The sequence below is a fragment of the Dama dama genome, chromosome 2, assembly GCF_033118175.1.
Source record: "Dama dama isolate Ldn47 chromosome 2, ASM3311817v1, whole genome shotgun sequence".
Taxonomy (NCBI): domain Eukaryota; kingdom Metazoa; phylum Chordata; class Mammalia; order Artiodactyla; family Cervidae; genus Dama; species Dama dama.
The window spans coordinates 24594176-24615916 of record NC_083682.1 but is presented as its reverse complement, the minus strand read 5'-3'; the positions used below and the strand labels follow the sequence as shown (position 1 = coordinate 24615916).

Genomic DNA, 21741 nt, shown 5'->3' with positions numbered 1-21741 from the left:
ATTGTAGTGGTTTTTGCCATACATTGACATGAATCAGCCATGGATTTACATGTGTTCCCCATCCCCATCCCCCCTCCTGCCTCCCTCCCCATCCCATCCCTCTGGGTCTTCCCAGTGCACCAGCCCTGAGCACTGTCTCATGCATCCAACCTGGGCTGGTGATCTGTTTCACCCTTGATAGTATACTTGTTTCAATGCTATTCTCTCAGAACATCCCACCCTCGCCTTCTCCCACAGAGTCCAAAAGTCTGTTCTGTACATCTGTGTCTCTTTTTCTGTTTTGCATATAGGGTTATCGTTACCATCTTTCTAAATTCCATATATATGCGTTAGTATACTGTATTGGTCTTTATCTTTCTGGCTTCCTTCACTCTGTATAATGGGGGAGCACTTCCTTTCCCTTCCTGAAAATGTTCAGGGATCCAGAATCTTAATTCAGATTAATTTTTGAATTACGTGGATGTGTGCCCCGAGTTATCTACGAGTCTTCCACTTTGAGAATTATGAGAAGTGGAGCTTATGCTGGACCTGAAAACCTGGGAAGAATTTGGTAAGTAGGTCTGGGAGGTAAAGCGTCTATTCAGAGATAGTAAGCACACGGGAAGGTATAAATTTGGAATGGGTGTAACACTATCGCTGGGTTTCCCTGATAGCCCAAGATGGTAAAGAATCCGTGTGCAATGCAGGAGACTGAGATCGATCCCTGGGTTGGGAAGATCCCATGGAGAAGGGAACAGCTACTCACTCCAGTATTCTGGCCTGGAAAATTCCATGGACAGAGGAGCCTGGCAGGCTACAGTCCATGGGCCTCAAAGAGTCAGACACGACAGAGCGACTTTCACTTTCGCTAACACCCAGCAGCTTCTCTTGAGAACTGGCATTGTAGATGCTGTTCTCTTTTCATTCTCATCTCCATTAAGTCTTTTTCAGAGAAATAGAAACTAGGTTTTTTACCCGATTAGGTCATAATTTCCAGGCCATTCTCTCTTCACTGAGATCAATGCCAAATGGTCTATCCATATCAGAGTTTAAGTTTGCAAGTGAAAGAGATAGCCACTGTGGTCTTGATGTCATTCCTTTCTATCTTCCTTAGGGTCTTACACAGTGATTCATCATCTTTTTCTTGTGTCTTCAGTCCCTATCATTCTAAATTCTGTTTGCTTACTACCTACATGTCTGAGTCTCCCCTGCTCATAAGGTCAAGAGAGGTTTTCTCTTTCTCCACAAGATGTCTTGAGTCCTTATCTTTCGTTTCTCACTTCTAACCCCTTTTCTCAAGTCCTTGGTTTCTGGTGTCTTCCCACAGCACTTCACAGAAATTATGTGGTCTACCAGTACTTCAGTGCCTTTCTGTTGCTTACCAAATTATAATTTGTTCAGGTCCCTTGGTTTGAGATTCACAGTGCTTTGTAACTTGTACCTGAATTAATATCCAGCGTTATCTTTTTTTATTCCATTGCTTGTATCCTGTGTTTCAACCAAAGACTAAATGTAAATTCTCCAAATTTATCCTCTGACTTGCCGATGGAGGAGACACGGATTCGATCCCTGAGTTGGGAAGATCCCCTGAAGAAGGAAATGGCAACACACTCCAGTATTGCCTGGGAAATCCCATGAACAGAGGAGGCTTGTGGGCTATAGTCCATGGGGTTGCAAAAGAGTAGGACATCACTTAGTGACTGAACAACAACAGTAAATACTTGGCTTATTGCTGCCTTGTTACCCTTTGCCTTTTCCTCAGCTCTAGTGCTACTTCCCTTAGAAAGTTTTCTGTGGTTACTTTTAACTCAGTGTGATCCCTCTGTCCTCTGTGTTCTGACGTATTACTTTGCTTTTGTTCCCCTTATGAGGGTGTGTGTGTATGTGTGTGTGTGATTTGTCTTTCCTCCTTAGTTGATTATAAAATGACTGCTTTCTGGAATTATTTTGTCTTGTTAGCACCACTGTACCTCATATTTTACTAGAAGATGTTGAGAAGACAGTTTACATATGAATTTTAGCTAGGAAATAAGTGCAGGCAAGCCTATATGTTGGTAAAAGACTACTGCTAATCACAAAGAACAGATTTTAGTGCTTTTCTATGTATGGGGAGGTATAAAAATCTGAGGTGATTAAAATTCTTCCTGAGACAAACATCTGTTTGAGGGGCCTGTTGTCCGGAGCAGTGGGCCTCATCCTGTTGACTTAATTTCCTCTCAGAGTGCCCTGGTGGGTCAGCAACTGCAGCAGGTTAAGACTTAACCCTTGTAGAACTGGATGGTGAGCAGAGCTGTTTGTCTGGTGAGCCTGATTTTTCTGTGTCTGTGACACTTAATAATGTGAATGGGTGAAAGAATGAGAGAAGATTTTTAAATAATATTTTGAGTATAGGAGAACTACTAAAGATTTTTTTCCCCCCAGAACACCATTCTTACAGAGATCAAGCTGTATTAAAAACAGCATTAATAGCAGAAAATAAAACTATGTTATGTGTATGCAGTAAAAAGTTTTGTAAGCTTCTATATGTGTTTTGCCCCTGGAAAGTATGCTTCATGAATGCTGGGACTCGTTTTGTCCTCTGTTGTACTTCTGGGACCTAAAAGGATGCCTGGCACATAGTTGGTGCTAAGTACATATTTGTTGAGTAAATGAGTGAGTGAATACATGTGTTTTTGGGGGAAAAAAAACACCAAAACCACAAGGTATAAATAATTAAAAACAAGTATAAACAATTATTTCTGAATTTTTCCATGGTATTTGCTTTTTATTCTCAGCTTGGTAGGTAACAAAACATTGAGGAAAAGTGAAAATTAATGGGTAGAATTTTCTTAAATTCTATTTCTTTTTTTCTGGAAACTCATAATTTGACAGAAACATACACTTGAGTGTTGTTGAAGAGGTAAGAATGCTTGTGTTAGTTTACAAAGTCTTCACTGGGAAGCTGGCATTTGCTCCCTTGTATTCTTTTGTTTAGTCACTAAGTTGTGTCTGACTTTTGCAATCTCAGGGATGTGAATTCTTACTCCTATCTTTTCCTATCAGGTCTGATAGTGAAGCTCTCATTCCCCTTGGTGTGCTTAATTCTCGGCATCCGACTTCTCACTTACAGGCTGGAGGAAGCCATCCAGAGGCCCTTTCCTATTAAACACTGTTGAATTGTGGGCTCATAACCATTGAATGTAGTGAGAGACTTAAAGACAGATGATTTATAGCCCAAAGCATTGCAGCTGAAGTTGCTGTTTTACCACAGAGGAGCTTGACAAAATTTCCCCTTATGTTCTGCAGTGTCTCTTCTATACTGTTAGATAAATAGAGTAGGATAGGATTGTGGAGAACCTTGAGAGTCTGGATTTCGTTCCCTGGGAGTTTTAGTCAGGGAGTGATACAGTACAAGCTGACTGTCACACCTGATGTTACTTGTACATGTTTTCTCTCCACCTAGATGCCAGGCAGCTCCAGAGGAAGGAATCCTTGTCCTTTTCTCATGTTTCCTTGTTTTCTCCACTTGTTCCCGAGTCCAGGCTTGCTCTGCTCACCGCCTGACAGGCCAGTAAATCGGAGACAGAAGTGTTGAGGCAAAGAACAACTTTATTTGGAAAGGTGGCTGACTGAGACAAGGGCAGACTTGTCTCAAAATAACCATCTTACTGGGGTCTGGATACCAGACTGTTTTATAGGGGTGGGGAGGAAGGTGAGGAAGTAAAGTAAAAAGGCTATTAATCTTACAACTATCTCCTGGAATGGCCGATGTCAGGGAGGGGACTGTTAATTTCCCCCTTCCTGTAGCCTTGCCCAGGTGGACAGGGTCCTGAACAAAGGCATTTTGGTTTAAGATTCAGGCAGAGGAGCAGGGTTCCTTGAGGCAGGCCATTATGTATGGATAGCAACAGCAATGGGGAGCAAAGGTTAAAAGGAACAGATCCAACATGGAGTCAGATTTTGTTCTTTGCTGTAACACCTGTTCATTTAATGCTTGCTGAAAGAGAGGTGAGCTTCTTAAATTATATTTCAGCAGGTTTTATTCAGGATCTCTGTGCCTGTCCCTCAACGTAGTTTCATCTCTCTGGGTAAATGACTTTTGTGCCAGTGATACCAGAGTCCTACAGCCATGTTCTTGCAGAATTTGAGTCTCTGGATCCATTACTTGCAGCCCTGAGGCTGGACTCCACTCGTCTAAAGGTGATTTTCTTGATCCTTGTATCAGTTTTATTTTCATATTCATGTTTTGGTGCTCTCTCTGTTACATGTGCGCCCCCCCCCCCCATTTTTTATTTTTTTGTAGAATCCTGGGTGTTCTTACCTGTGCTGTAATACTTTGCATGGAAGTAATATTTTCTTAGTGCTTTCTTGATTTATTTTTCAAGCAGTTGATTGAATTCTTCTTTCCCATCATTGTAAATCATGATATTGACTACTGAATCCACCCCCTCCCCCAAACTCTCTCAGAAAGTAATATTTGATTGAAAATAACATACTTTAAATGAGTATACCTCATTGCCTTTTGAACAACAAGAACCATTGCAGTTATATGAAGTTCATTTCAAAACAAGGAATTTGATGTACCCCCTCTGTTTTAGGGAACAGAACTAAAATTTAGCATTACAAAATTAGCCAAAAATTAGTTCTGTGGGAAAGAGTATGAGCTGCTCTCACACTCTGAGTTCATTTGATGAACTCAGGAATGACGTGGTAAAGAACAGTCTCATAACCAGTTCCTCACCCCAGAGCACCCTTCTAGCCTCTGAGCAAAGGAACAGGAAGAAATAGGCAAAGTAATATGAGCAACAGTTAGGAGGGTTGATAGCTGACATTTTTTTTAGCTGCAAGTTACAGAAAATCTCCTCAGTAATGGCTCAAGCAATAAAGGTGTTTATAACCTGGTTGGAGGTGGTTGTTTCTGGGTTTAGTGTGGTGGCCACTGATATTCCTTAGGACCCAGGCTCTCCATCTTTCCTGCTCTGCTAGTTTCTGTGTATTGACCATTGGTTACATTTGCAAGATAAGTGGGGTGGCTTCTTGATTATCTCCAGTAGCAGCTCAAGTGAGATGGAGGTGCCTGAGACAGAGGCTTTTTTCCGCTTCAGATTCTACCATTTATCTGAGAGGGCAGAGTTTTTCAGGAAGGCCACACGGGGCATGGTCTCATTAGCTGGACTTGAGTCCCAGGGCTCCCCCTAGCTGCAAAAGAAACTGGGTAAGTGAAGATTTGGATTTTCCAGCTTCTATAGTGGAAAGAAACAAGGTTGAAGAGGATTGGGAATGTTGGTTTGCCAACCAGTAATTTTTACCGTAATGTACTGGGCACAGCATGGCTACTGCTTTTTCTGATGGATAAGGAGAGGAAGGTGTGGGGAGAAGTCATAGTACAGCGACTTGTATTTGCGTCGTCTACAGTCTCACTTGCTCTCAGAGCTGTGGGTGTTCGGTGCTCATCATACAGACTAGAAAGGATTTACCTGAACAGATCGTTAAAGTGGTTGCTTTATCCCCTGGGTACTTGATCTTCCATCATTGTGATCAGCATTGGAATGACCTAGCTGAATTGCCCAGAAGATATGAATGGGCTAGTAACTGGCTTCTGCCAAAGGGGGAAATTACTCATTTATACAATTGAGCCTGTTCAGCCATTTTGAGATTCAATTAAAAAGTTAAAACTGAAATGTCCTTTGTTCTGTATCCTTCCCTATTCTAGAATAAGAGCTTGAGTCCCATTGTGTCTGAATGGGCAGTGGGTAGGGCGGTGGGCAGGAACCTGATGCAGGTTCTCAGGATCTTATTTCCGTAGATAGTTTATTTGCTGCGTGACCGAGTCGCTTACTTGTCTGTTTCCATGATCCTAGTGCACAAGCATAGCCGTGTCTCGAAAATGGCTGGCTTTGGGCAGCTCAGGCGGAGGACTCAACCTCATTCAGAAAGAAGGCTGGAAGCACAGGCTTTTTCTTTCTCACAGGGTAAGATTAAGGGTTGCCCTGTCATGTACCATCTAGAGTATCTGTCATAAATGTGAGCTCTCCATTGTAAATATCATTTGGCATAAAAGAAGAAGGTAAAACCTGAGATTGAGTAGTAAATTACCCGTTTTTGAGGAGCTGCCTAATACTTTTCCTTCTGTGCTCTAGGAAGGTGCAATTTCTCAGATCGCCTGCTGTTTACATGATGATGATTATGTTGCTGTGGCGACCAGGTGAGAAACTGTTTTGAAACTATCTGATCTTTCCCAAATGCATCTGAAATTGAAAAATGTGGGGTTCTGTGTGTATTAGGGTGACCAACCATCCTGGTGCGCCTGGGCCTCACCCTTTTTTAGCGCTGAAAGTCCTGTGACCTGGGAAACCATTTAGACCCAAGCAAGCCAAGGTGCGCACTTGGTCACCATAGGATTTGTGGAAAACACTAATATGAGGCAACATTTCTGAGACCTCAAAATAGAAAGGTAGCATAATTTAGAACCTCAAAGTTCTGTATTGGATTGATGGACTAAAGCAAGGAGATTAATATCTTGGCTTTCTATTTCCTCTTTTCTGAAGAATAAGAATATGCTTATATATTTAATATAGTTGATACTGTGATGCAGCGGAATTGTACCTTTTTCACCACTGCCAAAAATTTGCTTCTGTGTCTCCATTCTTACAGTCAAGGTCTTGTAGTTGTTTGGGAATTAAATCAAGAGCGTCGTGGGAAACCAGAACGAATTTATGTGTCTTCAGAACACAAAGGCCGAAAAGTTACAGCTCTCTGTTGGGATACAGCTATTCTTAGAGTATTTGTAGGTGATCATTTGGGGAAAGTTTCTGCCATCAAATTCAACACTTCTAAGCAAACAAAGGTGAGAACCAGTTCAGTGCTTTGTGTAAGTGGGTGAATATATAAGGTGTTGTCTTACAGAATTTCAATTAAAGAACACAGTTTGATCTGTATGTCTTGCGGAGTTATCTGGGGCCCAGACTATTAATTTTGAGAAAACTGTTTGCGTGTAGTATGTATGGTACCCTGGTTTATCTTGGTCATGTTGCAGAATGGCTGTGAGCTAACTTTCATAATTTGCACGTTGTCTATCACATTACTCCATAATTCACCTGGATGGCCCACTTAAATAAAGCGTTCTTTAATAGTTGGCTGTCAAGGAAGAACAGATGCCTGTTTGTTAGTTATGTGAATAAAATGGCAGACATGGAGGAACGCCCAGTTGCCCAGGCTCCTATTCTCCTGGTCCCCATTTTGAAGAAATTCTTGAGTGCAGGTATACTTTCTTCCAGGATGGATGTAACTTGTGAATGGAGTCTTAAAGGTACCCCCTGGGTTGGGCTCAGCAGTGTGGGTCCTGAGGCTTCCTGGAATGCTCCAGTTTGTCATTAAGACAGCGGACCTTCTTCTCACTGTCCTCCTTTTCCAAAGGTGTTACATCAGAAGTGGGGAACTTGTCTCTCATTGGCTTATTTCCTTGGAGGATCGTGGCAGATTAGAAGAGATCTAAATACCATTGCCTAATTATTTTAGTTAACACATCAGAGTATTCTTTTTTTTTTTTTTAATTTTATTTGTTTATTTGGCTGCTCTGGGTCTTAGTTGTAGCATGTGGGATCTAGCTCCCTGAGCAGGCATTGAACCTGGGCCCCCTGCACTGGGAGCTCAGAGTCCTAGCCACTGGGCCACCAGGGAAGTCCCCAGAGTATTCTTGATGTGTTAATGAAATATTCATGGTGACTCATCACAGTTACCACTTGATTCATAATGTATTTTTCATCCAAAATACATTTGGGATTCTTAGCCCTAGTTTGTCTTTTTTTCCAAGTGGAGAAGTACTGTCTACAGGTAAACAGTTCTCTCACATATTCCAAGACTTATCTCGTCTTTTTCATTCCAATTCTAAGAATAGATAATCACAAACAGAGCCTTAAGAATCCTCCTCTTCAGTTACATAGAAAATTATTTCACGAAATGAATGGATGAAACTTTGATAGTCTAACAGGCAAATTAATTTTGGTCCATTTAAAATTTCTGTTTTGCCCTCTAAGCTGTTTTCATTTAAAAGGTAAAGAGAGTAGGATTATGTGTATACGTAAAGATAAATTTTGTTTTCTTGTCACGTCCCCTTTAGGCAGCTGCTGCCTTTGTGATGTTCCCTGTTCAGACAATAACGACAGTTGATTCCTGTGTTGTCCAGTTAGATTATTTGGATGGAAGACTACTTGTATCTTCGCTTACTCGATCCTTCTTGTGTGACACTGAGAGGTATGCTTACTAACCATGAGTCATTGGAAATATAGAATTTCAGAACTGGAAAGGACTTAGAAGTCATCTAGCCCAATTTCTTCAATTCAGTTATACAGATATTAATAAGGAACCAGCTCTGTGCAAGTTGATGCTAGAGAGCAGAGAGGATATAGGTGAGAGTCCAGTGGGTGACTAAGGCAAATACTCCATTCTACCAAGAAGCCTGGTCTAAGTGCCATGAAGGAAGGCTGAACAAAGGCCTGTTGCTGTGTGGGGAATCAGGGAGTCTTCTTTGATTGAGTTTGTTGTTGTTGTTGAAATTGGCTGTGTAGTTGTTTTTTTTTTTTTCTTTTTCTTTTGCTGGAAAAGCAAGAGACTTTTTGGGAAAGGTGCCCAGGTGGAGAACAAGGATAATGGAACCCAGGAGAACTGCTCTCCCACATGGCTCAGAAGCTCAGGTTTTATGGTGATAGGGAATTTTGCTGTGTATTTAATAGAATTTTACTAAAAGGTAAAATTGGGTGAAGAATAATTGAAAACTTTGTGAAGCTGACAATTATTTAATGAAATCTCAAGGGTTGAGCCAAAAGACCTGTGAATGGCAAAGGAATGTGTTGGTGGTGGCTGTGAAATACCAGAACAGAACAGGAAGTGGCTTGAAATGAATAAATCTTGTGTATCATTGTGCTTAAGTTCCTCAGCCGTTCTCACTGCATAGAAATATTCACTGCCCCCCACCCTGCCTTTTCTCTTCCAGTAGCCTTGACCAGCTACCATATTCCTCTGAACCCATTCCCTCTTTTAGAAATTTATTATGGAGAATTTTGAGCACACAGAAGAGAGAATTGCTTAATAACCCCCTGTGAGTCCGCCAGCCAGCTTCAGTAACTTGATGAGGAGATTTAGTAGGTGAAGTTTGAAGGCACAGGGGTAGGAGGGGAGAGGCTGTTCTAGTAGGAAGGTACAGCCTCTTGGGGAGCAGCGAAAAAGAATTAGGCATATTCCAAGATGTGTCCAACTGGCTTGAGATGGGAGTTGCTGGGGATCACATTGGTAAGTTTGCACAATACTGAGAGTGACAGCTCTAAATGTCACTCTAAGTAAGTACATGGGCTCTCAGATCATTTTAAGGAAGTGTACATGTGGAAAATCAGGGTTTGGAAATTGGTCCTCTTAGAACTATCCAGGATTGGAAACTTTTTACGTCTTTCTGGGGGTTCTTCTATCTCGTGAGACAGTGAGGAGAGGTTTCACTTTGTTGTCTTGGGATGAGAAAGACTTGTGGAAATGAGACCAGAAATAGCAGGTTGCAGGTGTCTGGTATCAGAACCTAGGTATACAGCTGTGGAGCAAGGCTTTGAGACGCACAGGATCCATTTACCCGGAATTAGTAGGAAGGGGGATGTACTTGGTTCTGACTTATTTCAGACTGTGGATCAGTGATGAAGTTAGACTTACAGAACTGGACATCATCCAGTGTCACCTGTTCATTTTTAGCCTAGACCTAGTGAGTAATAGAGCTTGCCTGACATCACACAGCTGGAGGAGGCAGAATAGAATCTTTCTGTCTTGACTTTATGCTTTTTCTGTACCTCAGTTACCTCTAGTATATCCTTTGACATTGGACCTTTTAGCCATTAAATCTACCCTTGAGATTTTGATAAAATATTAATTAACCTCACAAATTTCATAAATATTCTTCATCTGTGGTTTTTCCTGTTTACCACACAGTCCAGTTCAGAAATTTGACTAACATTCTGACAAGTGGTCAGAACACTGGACTGAATTAACACCTTCCTGGTTGTTTTGAGAATCTAGTGAAATGGTATAAAGAGCTAAATAAATGGAGGTTTATTTTTATCTCTGTGCAGTATAATTGCTAATTCCCATTTCACAGGATTGTGACTAGAGTTGGTTATGAGGATAGCCAACTGCAAAAATAACATGTTTTAGAAATGCCTTCTTCATTAGCTAGAATTCAGTTTGGGGGAACATGGATAGTACAATAATTAAAATCTTTTATTTATATTAAAGTTCTGTTTGTTTCAACCTATGTTCCTTTCCAAACAAACTTTTTTTTTTTTTGTTCAAACCAAGGCTCCTGATAACTAACCAAAGTGAGATAGGAGGTTGCTTTTCCTGCTAGTTTCTGTCAGTATTGTTAATGAGCTTTACTAGAAGAATATGGATGTGAAAGTGCTTTGAAGTGCGTACAGAGCAATAGAAGTAGTTATGAACATAAGTTCATTACTTATGTTCCTTATTTGGGAAATAAAATACATTTCTGGCTTATTTTAATTAATCCTTAAAACTATTCTTCTAGTAAAGCTGATGTTTTGTTTTATCCATGAAGCAAGTTAAGTGCAGGGTGTGTGTGTGGGTGCTGAGTCGCTTCAGTTGTGTCTGACTCTTTGCGACCCTATGGACTGTAGCTTGCCAGGCTCCTCCGTCCATGGGGATTCTCTAGACAAGAATACTGGAGGATTCTAGACAAGAATCCTCCTCCAGGGATCTTCCCTACCTAGGGATCAAAATCCCTACCCAGGGATCGAACCAGAGTCTCTTACGTCTCCTACATTGGCAGGTGGGTTCTTTACCACTAGCACCTACTGCTCAAGTAGACACCACTACCACATACAATGTGGTGAATGCTTTGAAAACATGGCGTGGGAAGCCTGAAATTCTGCTTGTAGGAGTCAGAGAAGACTGTCAGAGGAGGAAGGATGGAGTTAGCTCGTGAAAAATAAAGGAGTATTTGGGAAGAGCCATACTCATTCTCACCCTCCCTGTTCTCAGGCGGTTTTGTGTGTGCTGTTCTTTTATATATCTAGTTCGTGTAATCCTAAGGGAACAGAATGTTCCAAGGTACAGACTTCCAGGAGGACTTAGCGTTTTGAGGAAAGAGTGAGGCGTTTATTGGGTATTTGTGACAGACGAGTGGCCTGGAGACAGGGTTGGAGAGTAGATGAGTGGCCTCCACAGGGTAGCTGAAAAGCAAGGTGAGCAGTCAGTTTTTAAGGGTGTAGGAGATGGTTTGGTAGCACTCATCTTTTAGTTTTGAAAAAGAGCCTTCACATTAACTCTGACCCCTCATTCTGTGGCTAATAAACTGAGTACTAACCTGAAGTGTTTTGCTTCCTGTAACAGAAATAGTTAATGGCAAATGAGAGTTGTAACCCTGTTTTGATCTTTCCATTCTGTTGTTCGTTCCAGTAAATTGCTAATATGAAGAAAGGGAGGATGTTGTGGTGGGGTTATTACCGCCATGCGGATTTGCAGTGCCAGTGCTTTTGACGTTTCTGTCAGTAAACATGATTTCTCTTTTTTCGTGGGGGGTATTAGAGAAAAATTTTGGAAAATTGGAAACAAGGAAAGAGATGGAGAATATGGAGCTTGTTTCTTCCCGGGAAGGTGCTCTGCAGGCCAGCAGCCCCTAATATATTGTGCTCGCCCTGGCTCCAGGATGTGGGAGGTGAACTTTGATGGAGAAGTTTTAAGCACACATCAGTTTAAGAAACTCCTCTCCTCACCACCTCTTCCTGTGATTAATCCAAGGTAATGACTTGTATGTTCAGCAGAAAGTATTTGAGGAACTTACATGGGTTGGAGGTTGGGTTGAAACCTCTGACATTCTATATGCAGCAAAGATTTTATCATACCTTTTAAGAGTGAAATAGAATTTTTTTAAAAAGATTCAGAGAAACCTAAAAGTCTTTAATCAATTCTTTTTTGTATGGTTAAAGCAAATTGAACAAGAGCAAATACAGTGAACTGGCTCTTGAATTTGTTTTGTAGGCAGAAATTTTCCTGTGTATTGAAAAAGATACTTTTATATTGTGATTAAATCATTAATCATGTTTACTTCCTAGATCAGAACCTCAGTATGATCATACAATTGGATCCTCCCAGTCTTTGTCTTTCCCCAAACTTTTGCATCTTAGGTAAGTTTCTCTCTTTGAGCGTTTTTAAAAAAAAACACAACAATATCTGTTTCTTGTTCAGAGGCAGTTAGCTTTTTAAGTTTGTTTTTGTACTAAATCATTTTTGGAGAATCAGGAAACGACTGTGTAAAGTGCTATATATAAGAGGAATGAAAAAAAAGCATAGAAATACACTTCCCTTTCTGTTTTGAACTGCCCTAAACCACTTGAACACTTTATAGTTGTTGGGTACATCTGACAACTAGAGCTCAGAGCTATAGGTACACATTCTTTCATAACCTCCCCTCCCTGGTGGAATACAACAATGAAAGCAAGCCTCAGACCGGAATCTGCTGCATATGTATGTTTCCTAGCAAGCAGGTGCAAAAGTAGTTGTAGAGTTTGTTCTTGTAAACATGAAATTTCAGCTCCCTGTTCTTTAGTTGCTTTGCATGAAAGATCTGCTCAAGCTGGATCCAGCCAGCCATGTTCTGACGTCAGAGTTTAGCGAGCTTTCTAGTTGGGTTAGGTACAAAAAAGTCTACTATTAAGTGGCAGCACAGAGGGCCACTGAGAGCGGTTAGCTGCTGGGCTTGCCAGTTCTTCCAGCTCGTTCTACAAGCGTGGGAGTGCCCAGTGTATGGTTTCCAGTCAGTCTGTGTGTCTTGAGCGTCTCTTATTTCAGCAATAGGATATTATTTCTAATATCCCTTAGGCTAATTAACAAGATCTTTAATGCAGATTCAGGAAACATTCTGTAGAGCTCTTACAGGGTAGTCTGGAGTTTGGCTCCTGATTGAGTTTTTCAAAGGCTAAGTAACCTCTCTTTGAATGTAATTAAAAAAACAAAAAACAAAGCACTTGAAATGTCAACTAATCGCCCCTAACTAATGTATGTATATGTTGCACTACCTACACTGAAATATTTGGAAGTCAATTGTAAAGAGTGTAACTCTTTGATAAATCCATAATTCATCCTGAGAGTTAACTGGAGAAAGCTAGTTATTTGCTCATAGATGAAGCATATTAAAAACTCTTTCTCTATGGCACTTATCACGGTTTATCATTACATATTCAAATATATGTGAAAGTGAAAGTGAAGTCGCTCAGTCGTGTCCGACTCTTTGTGACTCTGTGGAAGGTAGCCCACCAGGCTCTGCCGTCCATGGGATTTTCCAGGCAAGAATTCTTATTCCTATCTTATTCCTAGACAGTAAGGTCCATGAGGGCTTGGTGTCTGTTTTATTTACTGTGTTTTTTTCAATGTTTGGCATAATGCCTGGTACATCATAGACACTTAAACATTTGTTGACTGTGGTGTGGGGTGTAGGGGGAAGTTCCTTACCCAAGAGTATGTTTTTTAATGGTAAGGCCACAGTCTGCGTGGTTCTCCTGGTAGTGTTAGTTTTTTGAGTTAAGCTATTTAAAGCTCCCGTTAGAGCTCCTGCCTAGCTAACAAAGCCCTGCATGATCTGGCTCTGCCTACTCCTCTGCTTAAGTAGTAATTAGTGCCACTTTGAAGCCTTGCCTGACTCCTCCGGTGGCTTACATCAGACGCTTGCTCCTTTGCACCATTGTCACTTTTGTTCATTCCTCCGTCACCATCCTGTCTCATGTACTGTGCATATCCATCCCAGCACCATGCTGTTAGCTCCTTCACTGTTGGCACAGTGCTCGGCACGTAGAAAGTTCTCAAATAATGACTAAATAAAAAAGTCAGTAAGAGGACTTTTGGTTACTTTCCCCCCCATTTGTTCATGATAACTTTCACTGTTATACCCACGAATCCCACGAGGAAGCAAATTTGTATACTTAATTTCCTTTTGGGTACACTGGTACACTTTCCTGTTTTTAACTTGAAAAATAAAAAAAAAAAATTTTGTGTTTATTTACTTGGCTGTGCTGGGTCTCGGTTGTGGCGCGCAGGATCTTTGATCTGCATTGCGGGCTCTTTCGTCGCATCGTGTGAGCTCTTAGTTGTGCATGTGGGCTCTAGCTCCCCGACCAGGGATTGAACCTGGGGCCCCTGCATTGGGAGTGTGGAGTCTAAGCCTCAGGACCACCAGGGAAATCCCTCCCTTCTTTAACTTTTCACACAATGTTGTTAGGCTTGTGTCACTTTTTGTTTATTATAAGGGGATGAAGGGCTGTATGAATTTCAAAGTCTCAGCTATTATGTAATTCCCCCTCCCCTGCCCCATCCCATATCTATTTTTACGGAATTTTTCCAAGCTGCGTATGAAGTTCAGTGTCAAAAACATGATCCTGTGTGTCTGTATTCAAGGATCTTCTGGTCTGATTTTTTTTTCCCCCTCTGGCTCCTAAAGGCAGCCTTCCAATTTTAGTTTTAACTATGGTTCTGACCATTTCTTTCTTCTTTGTGACAAAGGTTACTTTCCTGTAGGGACAGAAATCTGATCTTATATTGGCAAAATGTTTAATATTTGTGTGATGACCCAGTTCCTGTTAAATATCGCTTTTGGTTTTGTAACCACCTGGTACCTACCATTTGTAGTGCACTTGGAGGCGTAAACTAAATAAAAGTCCCTGTTCTCAAGATCATAATTTTTGGAGAGATATAGTTTATTTCTAGAAAATGTTTAACAGCAATCAAAAGTAAGAGTTGTGAGCAGTGGCTGAGGGCTGTCGGGGAGGATTTCAAAGGGGAGTAAAACCGCTGCTAATCCTGAGAGGTGGTTAGGATAAGAATGTTATATATGGAGAAAGCTCTGACCAGGAACAGGAAGTAGGAATTACCAGTGGTGTATAAAAAAGCAATAGCAGCCTGGAGAGAGTAAGTGAGGCATACGAACAAAGGAGTATAGAAGGAAATGAGCTAGGAGAGAGAGTGCCAGAGGACTGAAAGGGACGTGGATGAAGAAGCATGTCCAGAGTCTAGGAAAGTGAGATTCAGGAAGGAGGGAACAATGTGCAGGGTTGGCCTCTGCTTGGGGCTCAAGAAGGAAAATGAAGAGGGAGGTTATTGGGTTTGGCAGCTAGAAAATCTGTGACTTTTCAAGACTGTAGATAAGTGGAATGTTCAGGATTCCAGATAACAGTGGGTGGGTCATTGAGGCTCAGTGAGGGTAGAAGTAGATTCTGTGAGGTGTGGAGAAAAAAGTCCAGATTTTGGACCCAGACTCCTTGGGATAAATTTGGACTCTTGTATATTCATGCTGAATGGCCTTTGACATATTATGTATCTCTCTGGGCTTCAGTTTTTCTTTTTTACAAAATAGGAATAATGCTTCTATCTTGATGAGTTGCTGCAAGGTTAAATAATACAGGTATAGCTTTTCATTAAAAAAAAAAAAAACTCCCAGAGTTGACTGGGAGTTTTCAACCTTTTATTGCCCACATAAAACGAAGGACATCAAAGTATTTCCCTCCCTAAAAGTAGCTCACCAGAGCAGTGAGGAATGGTAAAATGTTATGTTTAGTCTTTGTTTTAAATGGGCCCCTGTCATACTAGATATGGAAGGTTTAGATATTTTAACAAACATCAGGTAAGATATCAGCCTTTTATTTTTGTAGAAGATATTTAGTGTATCTGAATTTTTCCCATTTTGGCATCATGTTATGTTATGGTGGGCTCTTGTCACAGACAAAAAAGAGGTGATAGGACATGATTAGCCTAATTGACTGTTGGGTTTTCTCTGTACAGGCAGATCTTGCTTTAATAGCTAATGTGAGGATCTGAATTCAGGGAATTACATCATAAACTTCTGATTCCGAGCAGCCCAGAATTCTCTTGACCTCTTCCATGTTTTCTTGCAGTGAGCATTGTGTGCTGACTTGGACAGAAAGAGGAATTTATATTTTCATTCCTCAGAATGTTCAAGTTCTTCTTTGGAGTGAAGTCAAAGGTAATTATGTTTTTTTTTCTTACATAATTTTTAATCACATGCTTGTGAAAGATTTAATTATTGTAGGAGGATTCTCTTGCATTGTAAGAAGTAGAAAGTAGAAAGAGGTGACATTTCTTTTAAAGATTAATGTCATAGGTGTATTCCATTATAAGATACTTCCCAAGTATACATTTGTGAATTTATAGTTAGTTATTTTAAATAAAATTTTCATTTATTCTTAAGTATTAGCAACCACTGCTAAGGATTGAATGGGTTAATTTTCCCCTTCTACTTACCCTTAATCTTTATCTCTGTTAGAAACCTTGCTTTAACTCCTGTTTTGTGGCTTAGTAATTCAGGGTTGACATATTGGGGAGTCCCTGAGTTAATAAATACTCTTCGTGTGCAAAAAACAGGGCAGGGGGCAGGGGAGGGGGGACTTTGAAAAGTCCTTATGGGAGCAATAGCTATTTTATGTGGCTGAGGCAAAGACTATCAGTCACTGTGTTATTCAGGTTTAAACCAGAAACAAAAGAAATAAATCTAGCATTTTTAGTATGATTGCCCAGAGATTGTATCTTGACTTACGAGTCATTTTGTACTTTGTAAAAACATAAAAAAGATAAAGGAACCATTATCTCATGATCTGATCAACATTGATTTCTTGTGAATTAAGTTTCCTGAGGGTCTCCTGTGAAAACTAGTGTTTTAGATTCTTTCATGACGTTCTGCCAAGACAGGTATTTTTTTAGGAATAGTTTGTTGGTTTACATATGCGTTAAAGTCTGTTCATTGACATCAAATTTGTTACTCTCAGAAATGTGATAGTCTGGTCTCAGAAGTGCCCTTCTTTTCACAAAAAAATAGCATTTTTAAATATAGGGTTTTAGATCAGACAGGTATTCCTCTTATTCTTGATCTTTTTAGAATAATGTCTAAAATATGATTTTCTCATTGAAATGAAAATATAAAAATAGAGGTGAAATTCAATCAAACCAAACCATATAAAATGAATATATTAAAGTAATTTCGTCCAGTCACAAAAATGGAAAAGAAATATTTGGTTAGCATCCTGCATGTTCACCCCTATGATTTTTGTAGATATTCAGGATGTGGCTGTTTGCAAGAATGAGCTATTCTGTCTACACCTGAATGGGAAGGTCTCACATCTCTCCCTGTTGTCTGTGGAGCGCTGTGTGGAACGTCTGATAAGGAGAGGCCTGTGGAACCTGGCTGCTCGAACTTGCTGTCTTTTCCAGAATTCTGTCATTGCCAGCAGAGTGAGTCGGAGAGCTTACATGTTCATCTGGGTTGTTAAGATCATTCTAGCTTTCGGGATTATGCTACACAGTTGCTTGTATTTATTAGTTTGCAGGGGGCTTCACAGGTGGCTGAGGGGTAAAGAATCTGTCTGCCAATGCAGGAGATGTGAGTTTGACCCTTGGGTGGGGAAGAGTCCCTGAAGGAGGGCATGACAACCCACTCCAGTATTCTTGCCTGGAAAATCCCATGGACAGAGGAGCCTGGTGGGCTACAGTCCATAGGGTTGCAAAGAGCTGGACAACTGAGCAACTGTGAACAGCACATTAGCTTGCAGATCAAGCAGTAAGAAATCCCCAAAGGAAGCGTGACCTAGAAGTCCGGAATGGGGAGTGGGGGTGAGAAAAACTGTACCTGTGTGTGTTAGTCACTTAGTGATGTCCTACTCTTTGTGACCCCACGGACTGTAGCTCTCCAGGCTCCTCTGTCCGTGGAATTCTCCAGGCAAGAATACTGGAGTGGGTAGTCATTCCCTTTTCCAGGGGATCTTCCTGATCCAGGGATCAAACCTGGGTCTTCCACCTTACAGGCAGGTTCTTCACTATCTGAGCCATCAGGGAAGCTCCCAGATAAAATTTACCCACAAATTTATTTTAGTTTCCAGCCTTGTTTTAAGTGAAATTATTATGTGTGCAGTAACTCTTAATTAAATGTTTAATTCCTAAGAAAATTCCCATTAAGTCTTTCACTAGCTTTAAAGCCCTTTTAAAGCACCTTTGAGGTTTTATGTTCTATGTTAGACCTCTGTCAATGTATTGGCAATTTGAAGATGAAATTAGTTCCAAATGGAAAGCTCTCCTATTGGATTTCTACTTGTCGTTTTTATTAGGGAAGAAAAACTTTAACTGTAGATAAATTGGAACACTTGAAATCTCAGCTGGACTTAACAACCTATGGTGATCTAATTTCCCAACTGGAAGAGTTGATTTTAAAATTGGAGCCTTTGGATTCAGCATGTAGCAGTAGAAGAAGCTCCATTTCATCACATGTAGGTATTCGCACTTTTCAAAGGGCTTTGCTGTACAGTGAGATGTTCTCCATTAGGCTGTCCTCACTTAACTTCCAGGATCCCCAGACTTAGCTTCTTTCCAATGTTTATACTGGAGGGGAGGTGGCGGGTGTCAAGAGGGGCTTGCTTTCAGCTCTTGGACAGCCCTCTGAAGCACCTCTTTATGTGTGTCTTAGAGCTGCGTTTTGTTTTGTCATTGTTTATTATATCTTGTTTGAAAATGTACATTATGTAGCCTTCAGGACAAGTTAAATTGCCCCTAGTATGTGGTTTCAGATGCTTCATGTTAGCTTGAGTCTCAGGGCAGCTCAGGATCGTCTCGTTTAATCCTCATTCTCACTGCCAGGCTTCGTGGAGTCCGGCTAGAGAAATCTGGTCGCATGATGCCGCAGGCACGTGAGAGGGACCTGGCTGCCAGGTGCCTAGACCTTGCTCACCGTTTTGTTCTAATAAGCCATAACTGTCATTAATGACTTGTTTCTTTTAGTGTTGACTTTTTCCTTAAAAGAGCTATATCGTGTTATAAACGTTTTAGTTTTTCTTTAATTCTCTTTCTTTCTAGGAAAGTTTCAGCATCTTGGACTCTGGTATTTATCGCATCATTAATAGTAGAAGAGGCAGTCAGTCAGATGAGGACTCTTGTTCCCTTCATAGCCAAACACTCTCAGAAGATGAGAGACTTAAAGAGTTCGCCTCACATCAAGAAGAGGACCAACCAGATCATTGCTGTGGCTCCCAGGGAAGTGAAGGTGAGGAAAGGAAAGTGTTTTTATTGACTGCTGATGTGAAGCAGTTATTTTCTGTGGCTTCTTTTTTTTTTCTACAAGGTGTTAATAATTTTTATTAAGTTGATAGACTTTCCATCCAGACTTATTGATCTCTTCACCATTAGAGGAATGGGTTTATGTTTAGTTGGAATTTTTCCCTCTCATGTTTAAGCTAACTAAATTTGGTAAAGTTCCTAATTTTGATCTTGTATTAAAGTGCAGGAAAGGCTAAGAGAGGAAGTCATTAACCAAAAGAGTGGAACAATTTTATCCTGACTAACCGAATTATTTTTCATTAGGAATGAAAAATTACTACAGTTTTGGGGGTCATTGCCTTCACTTTTCGATGTTCAAGTATTCCTGTGGCCGAACTCTTGAGAAGAGATTAATAGAGACTCTAACCTTCCTTTATGACTATGGGGATTCAGGGTTAGTAGGAAAAACTAAGGTACCTGTCTAAGTGTTTTATATGTGGACCATCTTGGGCATCTTGTAAACCTGTGTTCCACTCATTTGTATTTGGGTCAGTTGTGATTTTGGTATTGAATCTTTTATTTCCTTTGGTTTATTCATTTCAGAATTTCTTTAAAGATTAAAAAACTCTTCATGTGATGAGATTTTGTTTCTTTTCCCTGATTCCATTCATCCAGACAACGTTTCTCACGCATCAGTGACGTTTGAGACGGATAAAAGTGAAACTTTTCTCCCCTTCGGCATTCCGTTATCATTTCGTTCTCCATCTCCTCTTGTGTCTCTTCAGGCTGTCAAGGAAAGGTAAGCTCGTTAGTCTTGTCATTTAATCCTATTTCTGGTTTTTACTTCTGTTGTCATATTAGGCATGTCTGTGCTGAGTATAGAAAGACATTTTAAATGACTTAAAAGGAAGTCACTAGGTTATTCCTCATATAGCCTATTATATGAAGTTGTTAACTTCTCATTTCCATTTTGGGGAATTTAACTACCCTCAAGATTGTTAGAGTAGCTGGATATTTGAGTTATTACAAATGGGTTTCCCACCCCCACCCTCCCCCTCAGACTGAGCAAAAGTTTTAAAAATCTTTTTTTGCCCTCATCCCTGATAGGAAAAGTTTCCACATAGCATTAGTCATTTCTTAATCATTTCTCAGTTTGGGCTCAGAGTTGGAGACTCCTCAGAAATCTTTCTAACTACTCTGTGGGCCTGGGATTGACCATGAAAGAGAAGACTTTGTGCCAGGGCTGCTAATCTGAGTTCTACTGGATACATATTTGCTTTCCAAGAAGGATAAATGTGACAAGTTAGCAGCTGAGTTTCATGAAGAAGTTCTATGACTAGGATGATCACATGCAGAAACATTGCAGGCCCAGCTGGAATTAAAGACCTTTTCTTTAGGGCTGAATCAAAGTAGTTCAGTAAATGATGTGCATCCTTTTTATATTATAAAATTTGTGTGGGCCTTATGTGAAATATGTAGTTTGATTAGGGAAGTTACAATAGACAGAGTCTTGTTAGTAAGTCCCAGTTCCCTTCAGAGACTAACAGGAACCTAGAGAACTCGTGCCCTGAAATTTTCATTCTTGGCAGTAATGAGACTTTTTTAATGCTAGTTTATTGGTATTTGACTTCCAGTGTCTCCAGCTTTGTGCGGAAGACTACTGAGAAGATTGGCACCCTTCACACGAGCCCTGATCTGAAAGTGAGACAAGAACCTCGGGGTGATGAGACGTCCTGTGATGAGGACATGAGTCCAGTCACTTGCCCAAAGGAGGAAGACACTGAGTAAGTTGTTGCCGAGAAGTCTGTAAATTCTAGAGGACATAGTTGTCAGTTTGGAGAGAACCACAAAGTACATTTTTTTTTAAAGGCAGCGGTGCACAGTAACTCTCTTCATTGTAGATTGTGTAGCTTATAAAAATTGTAAATACTGCAAAGTAAATATTGGAAAATTACATCAACCAAGAGCAAGTCTGTTGAGACAGATTTTTTTTTGTGTGTGTGGCCGTGCCGTGCAGCATGCAGGATCTTAAGTTCCTTGACCAGATATCAAACCCATGTCCTCTGCAGTGGAAGCACAGAGTCCTAACCACTGGACCGCTAGGAAAGAATTCCCGAGACAGAATTTTAATTGAGCGCCTCTTCTATCTTTCCGCTGAACAACTTCCCTCACCTCCAAGTCTCTTCAAACGTCTAGGGTGTTAAAGGAGTATTAGGATAGGATGACCAAGGGTCTAGGCCTTGTTCCGATTCTGCTTCTGACTAGCATAGTGATGTTGGTGAGTGATGCCCTCTGGCCTGTAAGACGAGAGCTTTGGCGTTGATGTCGTCGTGTAACTTCCAGTGATATGCTGGTGGCATGGTCCTTGTGTTGTGGAGTTGCAGCAGAGCTCTTGGACTGGAACAGTGTACCTTATCTTTTCTCTGGCTTTTCTCATAGTTCAGGGGATCTGGGCCTTGGAAGTACACAAGCCCAGCATCACCAGGAACTGGGAGAGACCCAGGGGGCCAGTGTCTGTTTTTTATAAAATAAGATATAAGGGTGATACCCTTAGCGTAACTTAGTTATGAAACCATATATATAAATACTGGGAAAAAGTACAGATAGTGCTGTGGCATCTGTATTTAAGGCAGCCCTCAGCCTGACCTGAGCCCACCTTTCCAGCCTCATTTCTAGCCACGTCCTTCTAAGCACTTGAGATTCTGGTCT

The 21741-nt window shown here is 40.7% G+C and overlaps 1 protein-coding gene across 6 annotated transcripts in view; it reads left to right on the top strand.

The window, feature by feature from the left end:
* The window catches only part of HPS5 (HPS5 biogenesis of lysosomal organelles complex 2 subunit 2), a 41132-nt gene that overhangs the window by 2684 nt on the left and 16707 nt on the right, over positions 1 to 21741 (top strand). For 2 of the 6 annotated variants that reach the window (XM_061167795.1, XM_061167758.1), the window contains exons 2-14: positions 3992 to 4158; positions 5820 to 5930; positions 6099 to 6163; positions 6613 to 6805; positions 8078 to 8211; positions 11536 to 11748; positions 12063 to 12134; positions 15891 to 15979; positions 17063 to 17241; positions 18111 to 18269; positions 18853 to 19039; positions 19708 to 19831; positions 20667 to 20816. In XM_061167795.1, the coding sequence (XP_061023778.1) occupies positions 4051 to 4158; positions 5820 to 5930; positions 6099 to 6163; positions 6613 to 6805; positions 8078 to 8211; positions 11536 to 11748; positions 12063 to 12134; positions 15891 to 15979; positions 17063 to 17241; positions 18111 to 18269; positions 18853 to 19039; positions 19708 to 19831; positions 20667 to 20816 (1784 nt within the window). In that variant the 5' untranslated portion in view covers positions 3992 to 4050. Of the gene's footprint in view, positions 1 to 3438; positions 3526 to 3554; positions 3580 to 3991; positions 4159 to 5819; positions 5931 to 6098; positions 6164 to 6612; positions 6806 to 8077; positions 8212 to 11535; positions 11749 to 12062; positions 12135 to 15890; positions 15980 to 17062; positions 17242 to 18110; positions 18270 to 18852; positions 19040 to 19707; positions 19832 to 20666; positions 20817 to 21741 lie in introns of those variants that run through there. The other 4 variants (XM_061167786.1, XM_061167777.1, XM_061167767.1 and 1 more) reach the window with 4 other exon arrangements.